Here is an 18917-nt window from a genome sequence, read left to right on the forward strand (position 1 = left end):
AGCCAGTTTCACAGGTTCAATGCCCATGAGTCAAATCATGATAAGGACTTTAATCCTAAGGCTTTTTTCACCCCATGTACTGATTTGGTTTTTCTTTTTTGAGTCTTGGAGTTTAAGATTTTCCAGTTTATACCTGGAATGTTAAAAAACCTCTTCACTTCACTTAAGTGAAATCTGAGAATCCTACAATCCTAAAAGGTGATGCTTAAAAAAAACAACCAAAATAAACACAATTGCAATATGAATGATGAAAATTGAACTGGTGATAGTATTTAGTTTAGCACTAAACCTAGCAGAAGTGTAAACTAGGGCAGTATTTTAGTTGTGGGGATATCTTCCTGCTGGCAGTATCACTTGAGACAGAAAATGGTTTGAGTACAAGATGAATGGGTAGAGTGGGAATGTAACCAAGCAGCTGTGCTCATTGCATTAGAAGTAATCTTATTTTAATCTGATCTTGTCATTATTGTCCTAATTGTATTTTATGTAACCACATTCTAGATAAACAGTATCAAATTATTAGCAAGAAGAAAAAATTTTTCACCAGAATATGGAGGGCAAAGGGAATTTTTTATATCTTACAACAATGAGGAATTTACTCCTATAATGAGACTAAGTCTCATCACCTTGAGAAAACAGAATCTACATTGCACAGGGAGGAGAGAGTTCTGTAGTTGTGTGGATTTTGTACCTTAGCCAACTCTCATGTTTTAGCAAAATGTCCCTGCAGGTAAATTACCTCGTTAAAGATTGTTTAAAAACCTTTATTTATTTATATGCTCTTTTCAATAGCTTTTTCTTGTATTCTTGATAACAATCCTATTGATTTTTCCTTTGGCTATAATCTTAGGCACTAGTGGAAAGTAAGTCAAATGATATCAGGGCTTTGCTCTCCTTAAGCCAAAACACATAATGGAAATAGGAAGAGATATCTTTAGACATTGGTATCATGTCTAAGAGTCATTTAAAATAAAGTAAAATAAAATTTCTGCCAACTTTGCAGTCATTAAAATAATTTTAAGTATTGTATTTACTGCTAGAGGAAACAATGGCTTGAGGGGTTTTAAAAACTGCATTGCTAATTCTCAATAACAGTAAAAAAACTTTGTTGAAAGGAGAAATTTTATTTTAAAAATATAGAAATTAATGAAACTTTTACTATCTAAACCAAAGAATTTCTAAATAGAATAACAGAAGTTAGTTGAAAGGTCTGAGCTGGTTAGTTCTGTATACACAAAGGAAATGGGGATGACAAGCTGCTGTGGTATCTCAGCCTAGCTCCTGAAAAGCACTTCTCTATTAGCATTAGATTCAGCAGGTCTCAGTATTTTGCTAAGCCATTAGCATGACTGAAAATGCCTGGAAAGAACATTCCACTGACACATAACTGGTCTGTTTACAACAACATGGCCATTTGCCACAGCATTGCTAAAATTGAGTCGTTTCTACAACAGGCTGAATATCAGTCAAAGGAAGGGGGAGGCAGACTTGGTTCAGGGGCTGACCATCACTGGTCCTTATCTCCTGTCTTAGAGAGCACAAGCCAGGTGAAACACAGCTGCCAGGAACAAGATGAGAAAATATTCTGCTTTCTGAGGATTACTTTGTCTGGCTTTCATGTCTGAGAAGGGACTAAAGGGAAAGGACATGGAAAAGCCAGCAGCTCCTGTTAGAGGTGGTACTTGTCACAAGGTGTATCAAATAACTAACCACCTGGATGAGTACAATGCTGAAAGGTGTACTAGTAGAGATTAAAGGTCATGGGGAATAACTAGTATCAGTACAGTTTGAATCCACACATAGACAAAGTCTGGCTAGATTGCTCAATTTTGAGAAAAAAAAAAAATAGCTTATGGCAAACTCAGTAAGTCCTGGTGCCAGGGTTACCAAGCAGGAGAGGGATTAACTGTGTTTATTGATCAGGTTATCTGCAGGGCTTTAAATTAGCCAGTGCCTCTGAGAAAGTTTACAGAAATACAAAAATATATCACCATAATTTGCTGATTGAGCTGCCTGATAAGTTGTGTATCTCATTCTACTTAGAATCTATTTTTTAAAAGGGATTGCACCTGTGTTTCATTTTGTTTTCTTCCAGAATTGGAGCCATTATTTTTCCAGGAACTGAAATACCAAAATAATACCACTCCTTTTTATGCTATTAAGGAGGAATATAATGCTGGAGCAAAAGCCATTTATATTAGCATAAGGAATGAGCTGGCATTTAGTAGGAAAAAACTTCAAACAGGTAATATCCAGAAAAAGTTTAGTGGTGAGCGCTGCAAAGAACAAAATACACTAAAAAAAACCCCAAACAAACAAATTCAGTGCTTCTATCTTGATTTCTCTTTCACTGGAGGGCAGGCTTTATGTAAGTAAATCCTTTTGATTCCAGTCAAACTGTTCTGTAACTGATGTTTCATAGCTGAGGTTTGCAACTTGGTGCACTGTTAGCTAACAAATATTAAATGCAGAGGCATGTTAGACACGGGGAAAGATTCAAAGCCCAGTGCAAATTCTTCTTCTATTTGGGTCAGGTTTGAAAACAGGATTTTATGAAAAATAGTTGTAAATGTAGTAGCTGAAAGGGCAAAAATCCCCTTTCAAAATGCTTTGTTACAATTTAACTGTCTTTAGATTGCAGCCCTGAAATAGGATCTGTTGGGCTGACTCACTGTACCCACACTCTGCCCCAGGGGGAATCTCCAAATTTGAGAGATTGCTCTGGACACCTTTTTAAAAACACATTTGTTTTTTTCTTACTCTGTTTGGCACATCTGGAGGGCAGAATATGTTGTGGATCAACTCTTACTGTTCAAGGGATTTTGAGCTGGTTGATTTTCTGTAGGAAGAGCACTAATAAAGACTGAGCTGCAATTTATCCATCTGTAAAGCAGTGGACACAACATTCTGTAATTTCTCAGCATGGGGTGAAAAGTGGCTTATACTACAAATAGCATTGATAGGGACTTAAGCTGCAGTGAGGGCAATACCTCTGACTGGCTGCACTGCTAAAAAGAGAGAAGTAAGTTAGGAAAGTGAGATCCTTGTCCAACTAGATTGCAGTGGATATGGCACAGCTCCTTCCTGAGCTGGAATGCTTCAGACGTGGTTTTTCTGCGAGGGAAGCTGCTTGTGAGAGGCTTTCTGGAAATTTATCTGGTTTTTTTAACTCCCCTGACAGAGGATGCAGTGCCTACTGCAGGATGCTTCACAAGCCTGCAGGCAGGCAGGTTTCATTTTGAAAGGGAACAAAATAGATGAAGTGAATTTTTAATAGAAGAGTATTTTTTGTTTGAAACAGGATGCATGGGAAAGGTATAAGCAGTAACAAATATCTTGTGAGGCTATCTGTAAAAACATTGCATGAATCATTGCTAGCTCCTGAAGTCTAACCTTACAGTAAGAACCTTTCAAAATATATGAGTTTGTCCAGTTCAAATCCAGGGAAAGCAATAGAAGATTGCAAAAAGCAATAGCTATTCTCCCCCTAAACAAAGGCAACCTTCCAGTCTTTTATCTAAAATATTAGAAAACCATTTCATATGCTGTATTTTGCAAATAAAGTAAGTTGGTTTTGTGAAAAGATTTCAGACTTCAATCTTTATTTAGTTTTAGTTATTTGCCAATGTTTGATTTTCAGGTTAATTAGTGAATTTTCTTTGTTCTCATATTAATAAAATGGTGCTTTACATTTAAAAATAATTTAATAAGTCTGGAATAAATAAGAAATAATAAGAAGCTTGCAGTATTTCATCTGTCTCCTCAATGAATCTTTAAATTAAACTTAAAAATAGAGAACTACATTAATTCATATATTTAAAGGACTACAGATTCTGAAAAATACTGAGTCATGCTTTGCAAGTATTAAGTACACTATTTTTATAATACACTAGATTTTTAAAATGAAATGTATACTAAAGTTTTGCAGTGGATGCCTGCTTCCTTTTTATAACTATTTCTCACTCAACTTTTTGCTAGAGATTATTTGTATCATGGTAAAAAGCACTAAGAATTCATTGCAGTACTGCTAATAAACATTTATTTTTATTATGGAAACAAATGTAAATGTATAGACACTACAGAGTCACTTCAAACTCTATGTTTTAAGATGCTTTAGAACTTTGTGTGTTATATTTTATCTACGTGCTGGACGTGCCTTTTAATAAACTACTACTTTTGAGGAAGTTCATGACGTGTCACCTATATTTTATATTAATTCCTCTCTTTGATCTGCATTGAATTTAAAGTCTTTATTATTTTAATGAATAGAAGTTACAAAGTATCAGAACAATTACACAGCAGCCCAAGGTCTGATCCCTTTCAGTGATGTGCTTCAGTCCTGCCTGCCATCTATTTTAGGAGGGACAAGGAATCATTTTTCTAGTAGCAAAAGCCACCTGAAGAGCGGGACCCCTTCCCAAGTGACCGCCTAGTGCCCTCAAACCCTGCCAGCATCCAGCACAGCATGCCCAAGATTTGGTCTACAGTTTGGGGAAACTTTCTATCCCAAACCCTTCCCTTCCTTGGCACCAGCCCGGTTTTCAGAGAGTGGCACAGGAGATTTGGATGTCAGCATTACAGAGGGCAAAGCTGCAAAGGGGAGGGCAATGGGGGCCAGGGTGAGGAGGAAGAGAAGAGGGAGGAAGGGAAGGGGTTACTGCCTGGGACAGCAGTGGACAGCAATGGTTTGCAAAACCCTCATCTGGCCTTCAGGCCACCCAGTGTGGCTCACCCTGACTTACATTCTACCACGGTTTTTGAGACATATCACTTACAGAAATGTTTTCTGCGCTCTTCTTTCTAAAATTGACAGGCAAGCATACAAGATACGTTTCTCTTTTCCCTTCCTAATTTCTGAGGTTTTGTGAGAGATTTAACCAATTAGATGTGCTTTTAACAAACAAATCTAGAGGCTCCTATTTTTTCTTTTGTCTCTAAAGCTGGAATGCTGTCCTGCAGACAATTGAAAACAGCCCAATCCTAATACATTAAATCTGTTTATGCCAGTTTTAAGAACACATTTGGCCTCTTGTTATCAGCAGAAAACAAACTAGTCAGTAGAAAACAAATTACACACATGCTTGGATACAGCTTGACTCTAATTAGCATAAAGGATCCTCTATAAAAAGCATTTCTTAAAAAACTCACTATTCTGGTACACAAACCTTTCTAAAAAGGTTTGTGACTTTTAAGTGAGCTTTCAAAAGCACATAATAAATGTAAAAATCTGGGATTATGACTCGGAATAACCTACATGTAAAGTGAATAGCATGTGAGAAGAGATGCTGCTTAGCTTGGTTCCCACAGGTTTGGACTTGTGACCCTGAATTCAGCAGTCCTTAAAAGTGTGGCCTGATGACCACTGATGGCCCCTCAATATGCAGAACCAGACAGAACAAGCTTTTAAGACAAAAAGTCTGAGGATACTGATGTGCAGGGCTGACTATTATGGTCCATTGATCTGCAATCTAGGAAATGGCTTTTTAATTCTACATGGTTAGCTTTGAGATTTGAGCAGTTAGTGGGGCACTGAGTTGACACCAAACTGGCTCAAACAGATATAAAATATATGTATGTATTTGTCCTTAAAACTGAAATAGAACCAAACCATGTCTCTCAAGTTTTGTTGAACTTGGACCAGAATGGAAGTGGAAGACCTTTAGTGAGGGCTGAACCCAAATGGGACCAAAACAAAGAATTTAAGGACTTCTCTCCTTGGATTTAAAGTATTAGGACTGTGTGTCTTTATCCTGTACCTGTACTATATAATGAAAACCTGGCTGCGTTGCTAAAGTTGAACTCAAAACACCAGTAGCGTATTCAGTTTCCACTAAATAAATTTGCAGCACTAGTTATTAACTAGCGGAATGAAAAGGAAACGCCAGATTTTCCCTTACTGAGATTTGGACCTCTGGTGCTGTCCTCTCCCTTCCTAGGCCTATCTGTTTCCCTTCACTGCTTTCCTTCTTTCTATCTCTGTTCAGACTGCAAGCAAATACGTGACTAAATGCTGACTGTGTAGCTGCTCTAATTTCCTTGGGTGGAATCTGGAGTTGCTCTGTGCATATCCATATGTTTTGCTAACTTTCTAAGACATTCTTGGATAGTATAAAATTAAAAAACCCAAATTGCCTCATCTGGCAAAAAGATACAGTAAATGAAGTGATGTAACTGCTTGCTCTAATTTTCTGTTTTAAAATGCAGTCACATTATATGCAATTAAAAGCAGCTGTCAGGATTGCAATGTTGAGATTCTCTGAAGTCTCCAAGTTTGGTCACTCCAATTCCAGATATAATACAGTTCCTTAGATCATGACTGAAAGAAATAAAAAAAAAGGCAGCAGTGACAATCAGAAGTACGAGAAGCTGGGACAGGAAGCTCTCAGTAGCTTTGCACTGCTGTGCTGAGGAATGATCATGCAGACATTTGTGGTGTCTCTGCTCCCCAGAGCTGCTCTGGACTGTTTACAAATGCATCTCCTCACAACTACTATTACAAACGTCACGGCAAGAAAATTTAAAACCACCTCAGCTGTACTTTGGCTTCAACAGCAGCATACTTCTTGTCTTGGAGTTACCGATGATGAGTTACTTGTGTGGCTTCCAGTGTTGTCAAATATGTTAAAGCATTGCTCTGAAACAACCCAGAGGAGCATTTAGATATTTTTATGTCTGCATTCCTAGAAGACTAACATGTGCCTGAGACAAAAAAAAAAATTTACCTTGGTTTATCAAATGTAATAAGATATTATTTATCAATTATTCACAAGTAATTTAAACCCCTGTATCCAATTTATTACCTGCAAATAATTGCAGATAAAAGTGTTACATCATCAAACCAAAACACTGCTTTAAAACTGCCAAATAAGTAGCATCTCTGCAGAAGCTGGCCACATGATATGTGTATCCATTTTTTAAAAACATTTCTTAAAACCAGCGTACAAGCTCTGCATTTAAGGCTGATTTACATTCTGTGTCCACATATATTCTCAACTGTCAGCCACAGGAAAATCAAAGGAAAAGGATTTAAGATTCCTGAGTGTGGCTGCCTATCTTTATGCAAAATCTTGTAGATAAATATCATGTTAAGTATAGGCAGAATGTGAACTCTGCTCTTGGTTACATTTTTCCATGGCAAGTATTTCTTGGGTACAGTATCTAGGAAAGGCACATAAAGGTTTCCACCACCAGCTTCCAAATACCCTTAAGTATTTCAAATACCCTTAAATTTGTACGATTAGTCTAAACAGAGTGTACAAATGGGATTCACAAGGTGATGACGTTTCTAGCAGCAGTGCAGCAACCACCTTTCCTGCTTTTCCAGAGGGTAGGTATCAGCACGCTGTGCAGACCACAGCCAGCTTGCTGTGCCTGCCTGCAACTTCAAAGGTAGTACGTTCCAGCACTGGAAGATCTTTTTTTTTTTTTCCTTTCATCGCTATTGCGGTCCCGACATGAAAGAAAAAGGGCTGACACCACTCAATCCCAATGTGACACCTGACACCTATGCAAAGATGGAAAAAAGTTATTTCATGATGTGTGAGTGAAAGTGACACCGCCTCATTTTTACAGCGCTGTGAATCACCGTCTTCTCTTTTCTACTGTATTTCAGTTCCAGGCATCCGTATAAAATTAAGTGAATAATACAGTATTCACTAATAGAGGAATAAAACAACAAGATTGTGCATAGCAATGCAGTAGACACAGGCCAGCTCTTACTTGAACAAATTATTTTCATCGATTAAAGTTTCTTCATTTTCAGGCTGTCCAGATGAAAGTAATGAAGCCAAATGTGTACAGTATACGATATAATACTGCTCTGTGTTTGATATGAGGATGCCAGCACCACGATGAAGTTCAGCTTATCACATACTCAAAAATACGAACCAGTATGCCTAGAGAGTAATGAGATCAGCTGTTTCTAATGTCATTAAAATTCCAATTTCGTAATTTCTGATTTAATTTTAGACACAACCCCTCCCCTCACTAAACACCCCCACCGCCCCGACTCCTGAGAGCGCAGCAGGTCCTCCAAACTCCGAGAAAGGCGCCTCCTTGCCGGAGACACCTCCCGCCCTCGCCCCGGCTGCGGCACCGAGCTGCGGCGGCGGCGGCACCGAGCGGCGGCGGCACCGAGCGGTGGCGGCACCGGGCAGCGGCGGCACCGGGCAGCGGCGGCACCGGGCAGCGGCGGCCCCGCCGGGTCCCTTCCTGCGGCCCCCTCCCCAGCCACGGCTGCTGCCGCCCGGGCCCGGCTGCCCGCAGCTGACATGGCGGCCGCGGGCCCCTCCCGCGCTGGCGGCCCGGCAGCGGCCGCCCCTCCTCGGCCGGCCCGCAGCAGGGCGGTAGCGGCGGCGGCTTCCGGCCGAGCCCTCCTGCCTTCAACAAAGATGGTGCTCCCCGCGCAAGCTCCGCGGGCGCCGGCGCGTCCTGGGTAGCTTCCCGCTCCCCTCGTGTAAGTACGGGGCGGGGGCGGCGGGCGCTCCCCGCATACTGCTCGCTCCCCCGGGCGCTGCCGACGGCTCCACTCGGTTCGTTCCGTCCCGTCCCGCCCCAGGCGCAGTCGAGGGGGAAGCGGGAGAGCGGTGCCGCGGAGCCCGTCGGGGGCCGGGGCAGGGGCCGGGCTTCGGCGGGGAGGCCGGGCCGGGGCGGCGGGGCCGCCTCCACTGGCGCAGCCCTGCCCGGCGGGAGGCCGGGACGGGAGGAGGGCCGGGGGCTGCTGCTGCCTGAGGGGGCTCGGGCGCCGTGCGGGCAGCTGGCGCTGGCTGCTACCGGAGGAGCAGCTGCCTGTCCTCGGCAGGGAAAGCGTTAAAAGCAAAAGCAAAACTTGCTGCTTTTTTTTTTTTTTTTTTTTTTTTTCTTCCTCCTCCCGGCAGGGTGGGGGGATGTGTAAGACTTTTGACCCACAGGCTTGCTGTCAGTTGCCAGAATAATTCATGGGTTAGGCAGGTGAGTGCAGTGGGTGTTCCAGAAAACGGTGAAATGTTTCTAGCAAGAAAACTGAATGAATGTGCCTTTTTAATGTCAGAAGGGGTTCTTATCAAAAGTTTTGTCCCCATTCATGGACAGTTACTCTGTCAGATCCAGAAAAATGCAAACCTGCTTGTGTTGGTGTAGGGATGAGTCAAGGACTGTGCTCATTCAGCAGGTCGTGGGCTATATTTCTTAAAATTTGGCTTTATAATGGAAAAGGTCAATTTTCAGACATATCTGGGGAATGCTTGAGTCATATTTTTGGTAAATGGACATTCATATTTTCATTTTCTGTAAAATTACTCGACTAAATTTAATTCAGAGCTTTACTTTGAACTCCTAGGTACAGGCTATGATTAAAATGAATTTGATAATTCTGTGTTGCACTAAAGCTGTTGCACTCTGTCCCAACACTGTTACACATCAAAATCCTGATACATTTCTGTATCTATCTGCTTAGTTCCTAACTCAGACCTTTGATTCTCACAGTAAACGCATACAAAGAAATACTTGATCTTTAAAAAGACCTTAGAAATCAGTATGCTCCATCCTGGAAATTTACCAGGCCAGTGCCAGGACTTTAAACCCTCAGTTGTGTGCACTCTGCAGTCAGCAAGGCAAAGGGCTTTTACAGCAGAAATTCTCCCTTCTGATTCCTGGCTTGACAGGCATTTCTCAATGCACAAAGGTGCAAACCTTTGATTTGTAAGAGCTTTATTTTTGAAAAGTGTTGGCTGCTTTGGTTGGGAAGAAGATGAACTCGACAAGTTCTGTACAGTCATCCAGCATGTGAGGAGGCTCCTGAATGGGGACTCTTGGGGCCCATTCAGAATGTGAAACGCAAAAATCCTGTAGTATCTGAAGCAGTTTTCTGCCTGGGTTTAGATGACACCCTCAGAGGTGCTGCTGGATGCATTTCTTGAACTCTGCAAGTGCTTCATGAGCTCAAGGGTGTTCTCCTAGAAGGAAGAAGTAGTAGGATTTACTGCCTGAATTTTGCTCTAGTCCAGAGATTGCTTTCTGTAGTGTAAAGGTTTTATGTGTTGGAGATCAGAATCTTCAGCTTCACCTGTCCAAAATTAGCATCCTAACATCAAGTGGGAAAATCCAGTTCTCTTTCCTGCCTGCTCCTTGTCTGTCTCCTTGCTTGCACTGCCTCAGTCCACGATGGAGTTTGATGTTTGAACTGTGCTTGGCAAGCTAGCATTTCTTAGGGACATGGGCTGGCATAGCAGTGTTTGATTCCCACATGATCCCTAGACAGAAGGTAAGCACCTTGAGATTCACTTCAGTAGATGAGAAATGCACTGAGTAGCCCAGGAAAGATGGAGTCCTCCAGGAAGATGCTTTCCAGCAGTGCTTTTGACTCTTGATGGAAGTATTTTTGGAAAGTAGCTTTGTCAGAGGATATCACAGACAAGTGACATCCAGTCTCTCTCTCATGACTCTGTGCTCTTGTGTTCTGTCCAAGGTGCCGTTTACATGCCAGTATGTTCTGTTGGTCACCCTCCTGGATTTTAACAACCAGGCCAACCACACAATTTTGATGGGGCCCTGGGAGTCAGCAGGCACCTCTGATGGTAAAAAGATCTCATCAGGTTTCATGCAAAAGCTTTGAAAATTCTGTCTCTCCTTGCTTGTATCCTCTAGCTCAGCGAAGTAGAGTTTCTACAAGGTCTAGTGGTTCAAACAGCAGTGTCTAGTTTAATTGTGAGAAACCCTCTTGGTAATCACACTCAACACTTGCTGCTATTTTTTGACTTCATTATTTAGTAATGAGAAGGTATTTAATTGTGTTGTCCTGTCATTTTCTTTTTCAAATGCCATTAATGGGCCTAGGGATATGTTTGTCATTAAGGACTGGCTGAAATACTTTGATTTGGTTTGAAAGTCTGGCATGGACTGCTGACTTGATCTTGGATGAGCTGCTTGGTCTTCCTGGACCCTGATTATTCTTTTGTAGAGTGGCTATAAAATGCATCTTTTTCAGTTTTTGTCTAGTCAGAGTGTTAGTCAAGTGACATGGAAGCTGGCAGAGGGCATCTGATGCATTCCTGTGAACACATTAGGAGAGAGGGAGAAGAGCTATTTAAGCTAAGGAACAGTTTTGGCAGAAGAAATGCCTATAAATAGAAGGGGATAAATTTGAGGTGGAAATTCAAAGAAAGTTTCTTCTCGTCAGAACAGTTGAGTTCCAGAGCTGTCTTCCAGGATGATTCAGGGGTGAGAACGACCTGATATTTAAGGTATGTTTCTACCCCTCTTAATCTTGAATTGCATCTTGCAGGCCAAAGCCACCTGCTGCTTCTGTCCCTGCTGCTTCTGTACTGCTGCTGCTTTTGTAATTGCATCAGTGGTCAGGTGTGATATCTCGTTAATTTTGGGGGAGTTACTGTCTCTTAAGGACTTGGCAAGTGCCCTAGCTGCCTTTAGTATGGACCTAAACTAGCAGGGTTATTTGGCATGGGTTTCACTCCAGCAAAGGACTGGTCTTTGCAATGCCAAATGTTCTATTCCTGTCCAGTATTTCCCAGAAACTGGATCATTTTACCTTGTGTGACAGTGAAATCTGAGTGGAAAGAAGGTGATGGGGATCATTAGTAGTTTTGCCAGGTTGGTGATTCTGAGTTTGGAGTTTTCTCTGAAGGTTGACAGGTGTCAGACATCACTTTTGGATGTTCAGATATCACTTCTGGATGTTAAAGGTTGAAGTATTTTAATCTTCACACATTTCCTTACTCTTTTTGCACACTCTAGGTTGCCAGATGGATGCCAGAGACAAGCAGCTTTTACGCTCCCTGCGCTTGGAGCTCTGCACAGAGGTGCTGGTGGACGGACTCGTTATTCAGTATCTCTACCAAGAAGGGATTCTCACAGACAGTCATGTTCAAGAAATAAAAGCCCAAACCACTAGTCAGAGGAAAACCATGATGCTCCTTGATATTCTCCCCACCAGAGGACCCAAAGCTTTTGATGTGTTCTTGGACTCCTTGCAGGAGTTTCCATGGGTTAAGGACAAGCTGATGCGGAAGCGTAAGGAAATGACAATACAAGATCCTTCAGGTAAGGCCAGGGTTGCTGTTGCTGCTATTTTGAAGCTTGTTCTCAAGCCATAATTTCAAAAGTATTGAATATACCAGTAATTTCAAGTTATGTGTCATGTAAACTCATGATACCAAGAAAAGGGAATAGCCTTAATTTCCTGGAAGCTACACAAACACCAGGAAATATTGCAAAGTTTGAGATATGAATGGGGCTGAGTTTCAAGACACAAGGAGACAGCAGGAAAGGTTACCTTGGGAGAGGCTAGGATACAGGAGGACTCATAATCCATTGCCTCAAAGGGAATGGACTATAAAAAGTAATTTTGACTAGCTGCAGAACAGTCTCTTTGCCATCCATATCAAATACTGTTTCATTTATGTATGTTTTACAGTGGTTTGTTCACAAATCATTTATATTTACAGAGTTTTTATATGTTTACTTTTATTATGATTTTAAGGTAGTTTTTATTTAGTATTATATGCTAATTTAGAATTATTTAGTTTATTATATTTAGTGGAGTGCAAATATCTAGGATCATTACTTGCAAAATTACTAGCCATTGCTTATTTTTAAAAGAAATTTAGGAGCTAACTGATTATTTAGTATAATCTATGGCTTTTTGGCATTTAAATGTACTTCTAAAACTAGTTTTCTAGACTCGATGTTTGTTCAGATGTGATTTCTTTACCAGTTTATGTGTGCAATTGCTGAGCTGTTTTGAAGTCAAGACAATTGCTTTAAATGCACATTTCTTGTCCCATATTCTGGCAGCATGCACTGGCTGCTGACCTCATGTTATTACCAGTAAGGTAGTGAAATAGTCCTCACTCGGGAACATTTTTTCCAAGCAGTCTGATTAATGTTTCTCCAAGCCCTTCCCTCGTGCTGTACCCCCATTTGAGTGTGGTCATACCTATTTTGATGCACATGACCTGTGATTTTTCCAGTGTCAGTGTGCTTTGCGTGAGACTGAGAGCCTGTGAAGAAGGGTGGCTAAGACCTGTTGACCATCATGTTCACCTGCTTCCAGTTAGCTGCATGTTCAAGAACATTTTGTCAAGATCTGCTGGACAAATCTGAGATGATCTTACCTTAGGACATTTTTAATGGAATATTCTGACAGCTGGTCTTTCTGTTGGTCTCTGTGTACGTTGGTGTGTGAGTGCTTGGAAACGAGTAAATAATTTTCAAAATTTGGGAATAAACCACTTATGCTGCCTAAAAGTTCTCAGCATAATGCAAACTATGGCATTGAGTGTGCTGGAAAAGGCCTTGCTCACTTAAGTATTGCCATGCTAGTGCTCTTTTATTTGCCTTACAAATCAGCCTCTTTATTTGATAATTTCTGCTTAAGCCGCTGAATAACCTTGTGTATGTTCTAGACATACACAGCCATTAAATACCGTCAGGATCTCATGTAGTTTGTTACTGAAAAAATTGTTACCAATTTTTGTCCTTTTGATTGTTTTGTGGATTGCTTGTTCCTGCTCTTGATCACTAGTGTGACTAGTGTGCTGGATTCCTGCATATCAGGTTCTCTGGTTTTGAGTGGGCTGACAGTACTTGACAGTCCTATTGCCAAATTGTGTTAATTAGAAAAGGCTTCCAGGTTAGATCAAAGGTTACTGTTACTTTTATGGTGGCAATACAGAGAGTAAGAACAGGACAGGAGGCAGAAAGCCAAGTTTGTTTTAATATTTAGGCATGTTCTTTAGAAACCCAAGAAAAAGAGCACCATCTGTGCCCTCATAAATGCTGAGTGCGCCCTGGAATGAATTGGAAACTATGGTGGCAGCATCAGGGCTGATTACATGCAAGAAAATGTGGTTTGGGATAAAAAGCTTCGCTTTGCATTCTAACAACAGACTTGGAAGCTTTTGTCTTGGCCGAGTACACGAACATATGCTTAGCCTTAAGCATGGAAAAAAACATTGGCTCTAATAAAACTATAAGCACATTTAAAATTAAGTGTGTTCTCTAGTGCCATGCTAGATAACTTAACTTCTGCCTTATTGGAAACTCCTCTTCTAACTGATTATTTGTCAATGGTAATTTGTTTTAAAGAAGCCATTTGTGGTGAAAAAAGCTTGCCACATATACACTATTCTTCTTTCAGACCCTAAAACTTTTAAAATGGAAGTTGGTTTTAAGTCCCCAGGTTTTAATTTTTTTTTTTCCTTTGGATCATAAATACTATGGAAATTGAATACTTTCTGTTCACTTGCTTTGGTCACTTAAGATTCTGTTAAGAAAATATCCTCTGTTTTTACAGACCATTTTGCAGGACTAAGGAGTGGTAAATTGATCCTTGATGTAAGGTTTTATTTTGCTTCTCTGAGGTTACATGTAGGATTTTTAAAGTTAGCAATTAAATAGACTATTAGATTATGTCTGTCTGAACCTGAAAACTGGGATGTACACAGTGATTTTTTAATGTAGGCCTTTGAATTATTTTGCATTTTATTCAAAGAGATCAGGCTTTCTGTCCTTCCTACAGCTGAGAAGTATAGTTGGTTAAAGAAAATCACAACCATAGTTATTTAGAAACTTTTAGTTTATTTTCTTTTCCTAGTAAAAAACAAGCCCAAACCAACAAATCAAATAAACAGCAATTTCAGAAAGAAAAATATTTTTGTTGATACTGTATAAATGTGATCTGGTGGAGCAAGCAACTGCAAAATGGAAGCCAAAGTCTGAGATCTAGGCAAGATGCTGCCACTGACTCATTGTGAATCTTTGAGCAAATTCGTTCAAGGCAGTGGATTTATTGATTCCCAAGTTGTGTAACTGGGTGTGATGCTCATGGAACAGCATAGAGTAGAACTGTAAATTGGCCCAGGATTCAACCCAGACTATGCTGTTTGGCTGCTTGCAAATAAATGAACTTTAAAACCTCTGATATCCTGAGTTTTATTGCTGAATATCAGTTGACTTAAAAATAATAGTTCTGTATTCTGTCATCTGATGTAGTTCCATTGAGCACAGAAGACCTTAATCCTGCAGAGCACAACGAGTAGTTTTTCCATGAGAATCAGGAGGGTGATGTGCAGGCAGAGAGGGCCACTTGCACCTGTGTAACTGACGCAGAGACCAAAATTTCTTCCCCTTGCTTGTTTACTTCATTTACTTCAAGCCTTTTTCCTTTTTCATAAGCTGCGGAAAGCATAGTTGTAAAACTCCAAAATCTCAAGGAGGGAATTTAAAGTCGTGCTTTTGGAGGTAAGTATTTATGACTTGAATTGATTTAAAGGTGATAGGGTATCTTTCTGGCTTGTGTAGCAACCTGTGATAAGCCAGTTCACCCTGTGCAGAGTGGCATTGCAAGACTTAATCATTATAAACATCAACCACAGCATGAGTTTCTGGTTTTGAAGATCAAAACTTCTGCCATAGTAAGAGTTAACAAAAGTAATGTGTGTCTGTTTCATTGGGAAATGACTGTTCTGGTTTTTCTGCCCTAGTTTGGATAGCTTTATGCCTTTGTCAGGAGCATAAATCTTCAATATAGTCTTAGAATTCCTATGAAAAACTACAGCTGTTGGCAACAGAATTCCCCTCTTTCTAGGAACAGCAAACAGCAACAGTTACCCAATATATTTTGCACTGAATAAAAAAAATACAAGTTTTGATGGTGTTTGTTTATCGGATTGTTTTTCTAATCTCTCTCCGCTTGGGAATTTCTCAGCCCAAGTATTATATTTCTCTCCATAATACATGTGTTGTAAAATAATTTACTTCTAAAAGTGTTAGTACTGCACCTCTTTGTAGTATAGATGACTTCTTCATTCCACAGGAAATTGCAGCATACTGAGAACAAAAAAGTGAGATATGGTGTTTGCCAAAGGAATCCTGGAGCAGCTGCTTCTATCTGGCAAATGCTAGTGAATTTAGGGCATTAGAATTGCCATGGGAAGGCTGTACTCTCACAACTAGGCAGGGAATATTTTCTAATGCATAATTTTGTTGTGGTACCTGGTAAACATTAGCGTCCTGCTAGACTTGGGTGTTCATTTGAACAAATTTTAGTCTGGTTGAGGTTTTTCCCTGGATGTGTGGGGAGTGTGTGTTTTCGTGTAGCTGTAGAAAGCTTCACGTTGTGTAACCCTTTGGATGAAGCATGCAGATACAAAGCAAAACAAAACATGTACATATCCCGAGAAAGCCAAACATCCCTCCATCCCCTCCCAGCTTTCCCAAAGTCCTTTTTCCACAGCTGGGTTGTGGATTTCTAAGAATTTGGATTCAAATGCGAAAGCATTAGTACATAATTTTAGTATCTCTTCTTACCTTTTGTTGGCTGCTTCCTGCCGCCTTCTGTCCTGCTTCCTCTCCCATCTAATGCAGTAAGGAAAGAGCCTGATCTCTTGCCTTTGCCATTTAGATGTCAGATAGGAAAAGCAGCTGAGGAATCCCTTTTCTCTCTCTAAAATGGTGGACAGAAGAGTGTAGTTTTTTTCCTTCTCTTTCCCTCCCCTCTCTTGTATAGTCTAGTGGCAGAAGGGGGAGTTTCCTCCCATGTATGTCTGAAGGAAAGGGATGGGCTTAGCAGCCTTGGCCTCACTTGCTTGACCTGGAGATGAATGAATGCCCTTGTGCCACATCCTAATGCCTGGAGGCTGCAGGAAATGTTCTCTGGTTATCTGGAGCTGTTCAAAGGCATCCTCATAGGAGAATTTCCCAAACTCTTTCCCACATTCCCATCTCCCCTGAAAATCGGGTGTTACATTTATGGCTTTGGCTGTGTTCCTGACCGCAGCGAGATCTGTGAAGTCTGGCAGTAAAGGTTTGTGCACACACTCAATATGAACCGTATGCATCACGACATGGACAAGTCATTGACATCTCTGCTACTATGGAGCATTCTGTGTTTGTATTTTTGGTTTAATATGTGTATAGATTTTTTTTTCCTTCTTTTTCTTTCCATTCAAGTAGCATCTGCTTGCTTTCTTTTTTTTTTGTCATGTTCATAAGTAGCTGGCTTTATGCTGCTTATATCTTACTTTTTCACTTTGAGAAGCCTGAATCTTAGGCATCGCTGTTAGGAAGTCTTGTTTCCAGCCTCAAGCAGTTTCTTTCAGGTAAGTAAATGGAAAGATATACCCATACTTGGTCTTGTACACAGTAACACAAATATGTGAGGCTAATAATAATAATATAGATTTAATAAAACCTATAGACCTGGAAACAAGAAAGGAGGAGTGAGTTCTGCCATGAGAGGTGTTTAGACCAGCTGCACTCAATCAACTGCTCTTAACCAGTGCCACTAAGAGGAAGCAATGGGTAACTGGTATTGAAGACTCCCTGGTGTAGGAAGTGCTGATATCCATGTGCTGACCAGACTTGATGCATTCCGAAGTTTGCTGCTTCCCAAAGGACTGGATCACAAAGGTTGCCAAGACCTGGCCAATCATCAGACTTTGCTACTCTCTCATATTGTTATAATACTTCAGCAGATTAAAGATGACTGTAGGGCTCGGTGATCTCATATGAAGGAATTGATTCCAAGCAGTGTTCTCCACAAATCCATGGAGCTGGATGGGATATACCTGAGGGAGCCAGACAGTGTCTTTGAGAGGCTGTTTTCTGTCATGTTTGGTAGGCTGTGGTAGGGCAAATGCACAAAATGCAGTAAAGTAACAGGGAGCAGCCACCTTGGGTACACCACAGGTAAAACAAGCTTAAGCAACTTGATTCTTGCCTTCTATCATAAAACAGCTGCCTCTGTGAATAACAGCAGCAGATTTCATTTAATTGATTTCAGCAAGGCTTTCAGCACACTCTTGTAACATTCTTGTGGCTAGCTGGGAAAGTATGGAGTGAATGGGTGCCCTGCACAGTGATTGAAAGGTTGGACCACTGGTCTAAGAGGGTCGTGGTTGCAGCTTCAATGTCCATCTAACTGGTGGCTAATCAGGAGTTATGTTTCTCAGGGCTGACAGTAGGGCCTGTTGTTGTCAGAGATCTGATGGGATCTCAGAGGGTGATGGGAGTGACTATATCTTCAGAATGTTTGTAGGTGAATTAGCTTTGTTTGCTCACTTGTCACTTAGTGTTTCATGACCTTCTGAATGGTGCCTGAAGCTGGAAAACAGGATAACTCCATACCTTGGGGATAATTGGATACAGGAGAGTGGGACTGCCTCTCAGAGGGACCCCAGCAAGCTGGATGAATGGGCCAGCAAGAGCCTCGTGATGTTCAGGAGAAGGAAGTGTGAAGTCCTGCACCTGGGATACAAAATTCTCACAGAATAACACAAGATGAGCACTGACTGGCCAGTTGCAAATGTAGATAAAAAACGCTGGTTGTCTTGATAGACAGCAGGTATGATGATGAAGACTAACCACACATGAGCCTCTGTCAGCCAGAGCAAAGCCAGCAAGCAGGCTGAGAGAAGTGATTATTCCCCTTTACTTGGTATGAGAAGGTTGTACTGAAAATACTCTATCTTCATGCCACCAGTACAAGGGAAAGATTGATAAACTAGAGTCCTGTGAAGCACTACTGAAGTGGTTAGTTCAATGTAAGCTAGAGGGAAAGGCTGAAACAACTGAATTTGTTCTTGGAGGATAGAAGGCCAAGTTGATTCAGGAAACATGGAGTCAGACTCTTCCTGTGGGTGTGTTGCAAAAGGAAAAGAAGTGGCAGCCACAAGTTGTAGTGAGGGAAAGTGTGATTGAATCAAATTTTAAAAATTCACATGACAGTTAAGCATTGGCCACAAGAGTTTGCCGACCAAATAGGATTGCCCAAAGAGGATTTGGAATCTCCATCCTCAGAGACATCTAACACTCAACGGTACAAGACCTTGAGCTGTGGGGGGATAGTATGTAAGAACATAAAGATAGTGCAGAAGACAATCTCACCCCTGAGGAGTTGCAGCTGTACTAATTATCAGAGA

At 41.0% G+C, this 18917-nt stretch overlaps 1 protein-coding gene across 2 annotated transcripts in view; it reads left to right on the plus strand.

Annotated features, from left to right (window-relative positions):
* Positions 1 to 8164: 8164 nt before the first annotated feature.
* The window catches only part of CRADD (CASP2 and RIPK1 domain containing adaptor with death domain), a 76941-nt gene continuing 66188 nt past the window's right edge, over positions 8165 to 18917 (plus strand). The window contains exons 1-2 of one of the 2 annotated variants that reach the window (XM_064702059.1): positions 8165 to 8455; positions 11731 to 12036. In XM_064702059.1, the coding sequence (XP_064558129.1) occupies positions 11739 to 12036 (298 nt within the window). In that variant the 5' untranslated portion in view covers positions 8165 to 8455; positions 11731 to 11738. Of the gene's footprint in view, positions 8456 to 8853; positions 8950 to 11730; positions 12037 to 18917 lie in introns of those variants that run through there. The other variant, XM_064702060.1, reaches the window with a different exon arrangement.

This window comes from Zonotrichia leucophrys, chromosome 1A, assembly GCF_028769735.1.
Source record: "Zonotrichia leucophrys gambelii isolate GWCS_2022_RI chromosome 1A, RI_Zleu_2.0, whole genome shotgun sequence".
Taxonomy (NCBI): Eukaryota; Metazoa; Chordata; class Aves; order Passeriformes; family Passerellidae; genus Zonotrichia; species Zonotrichia leucophrys.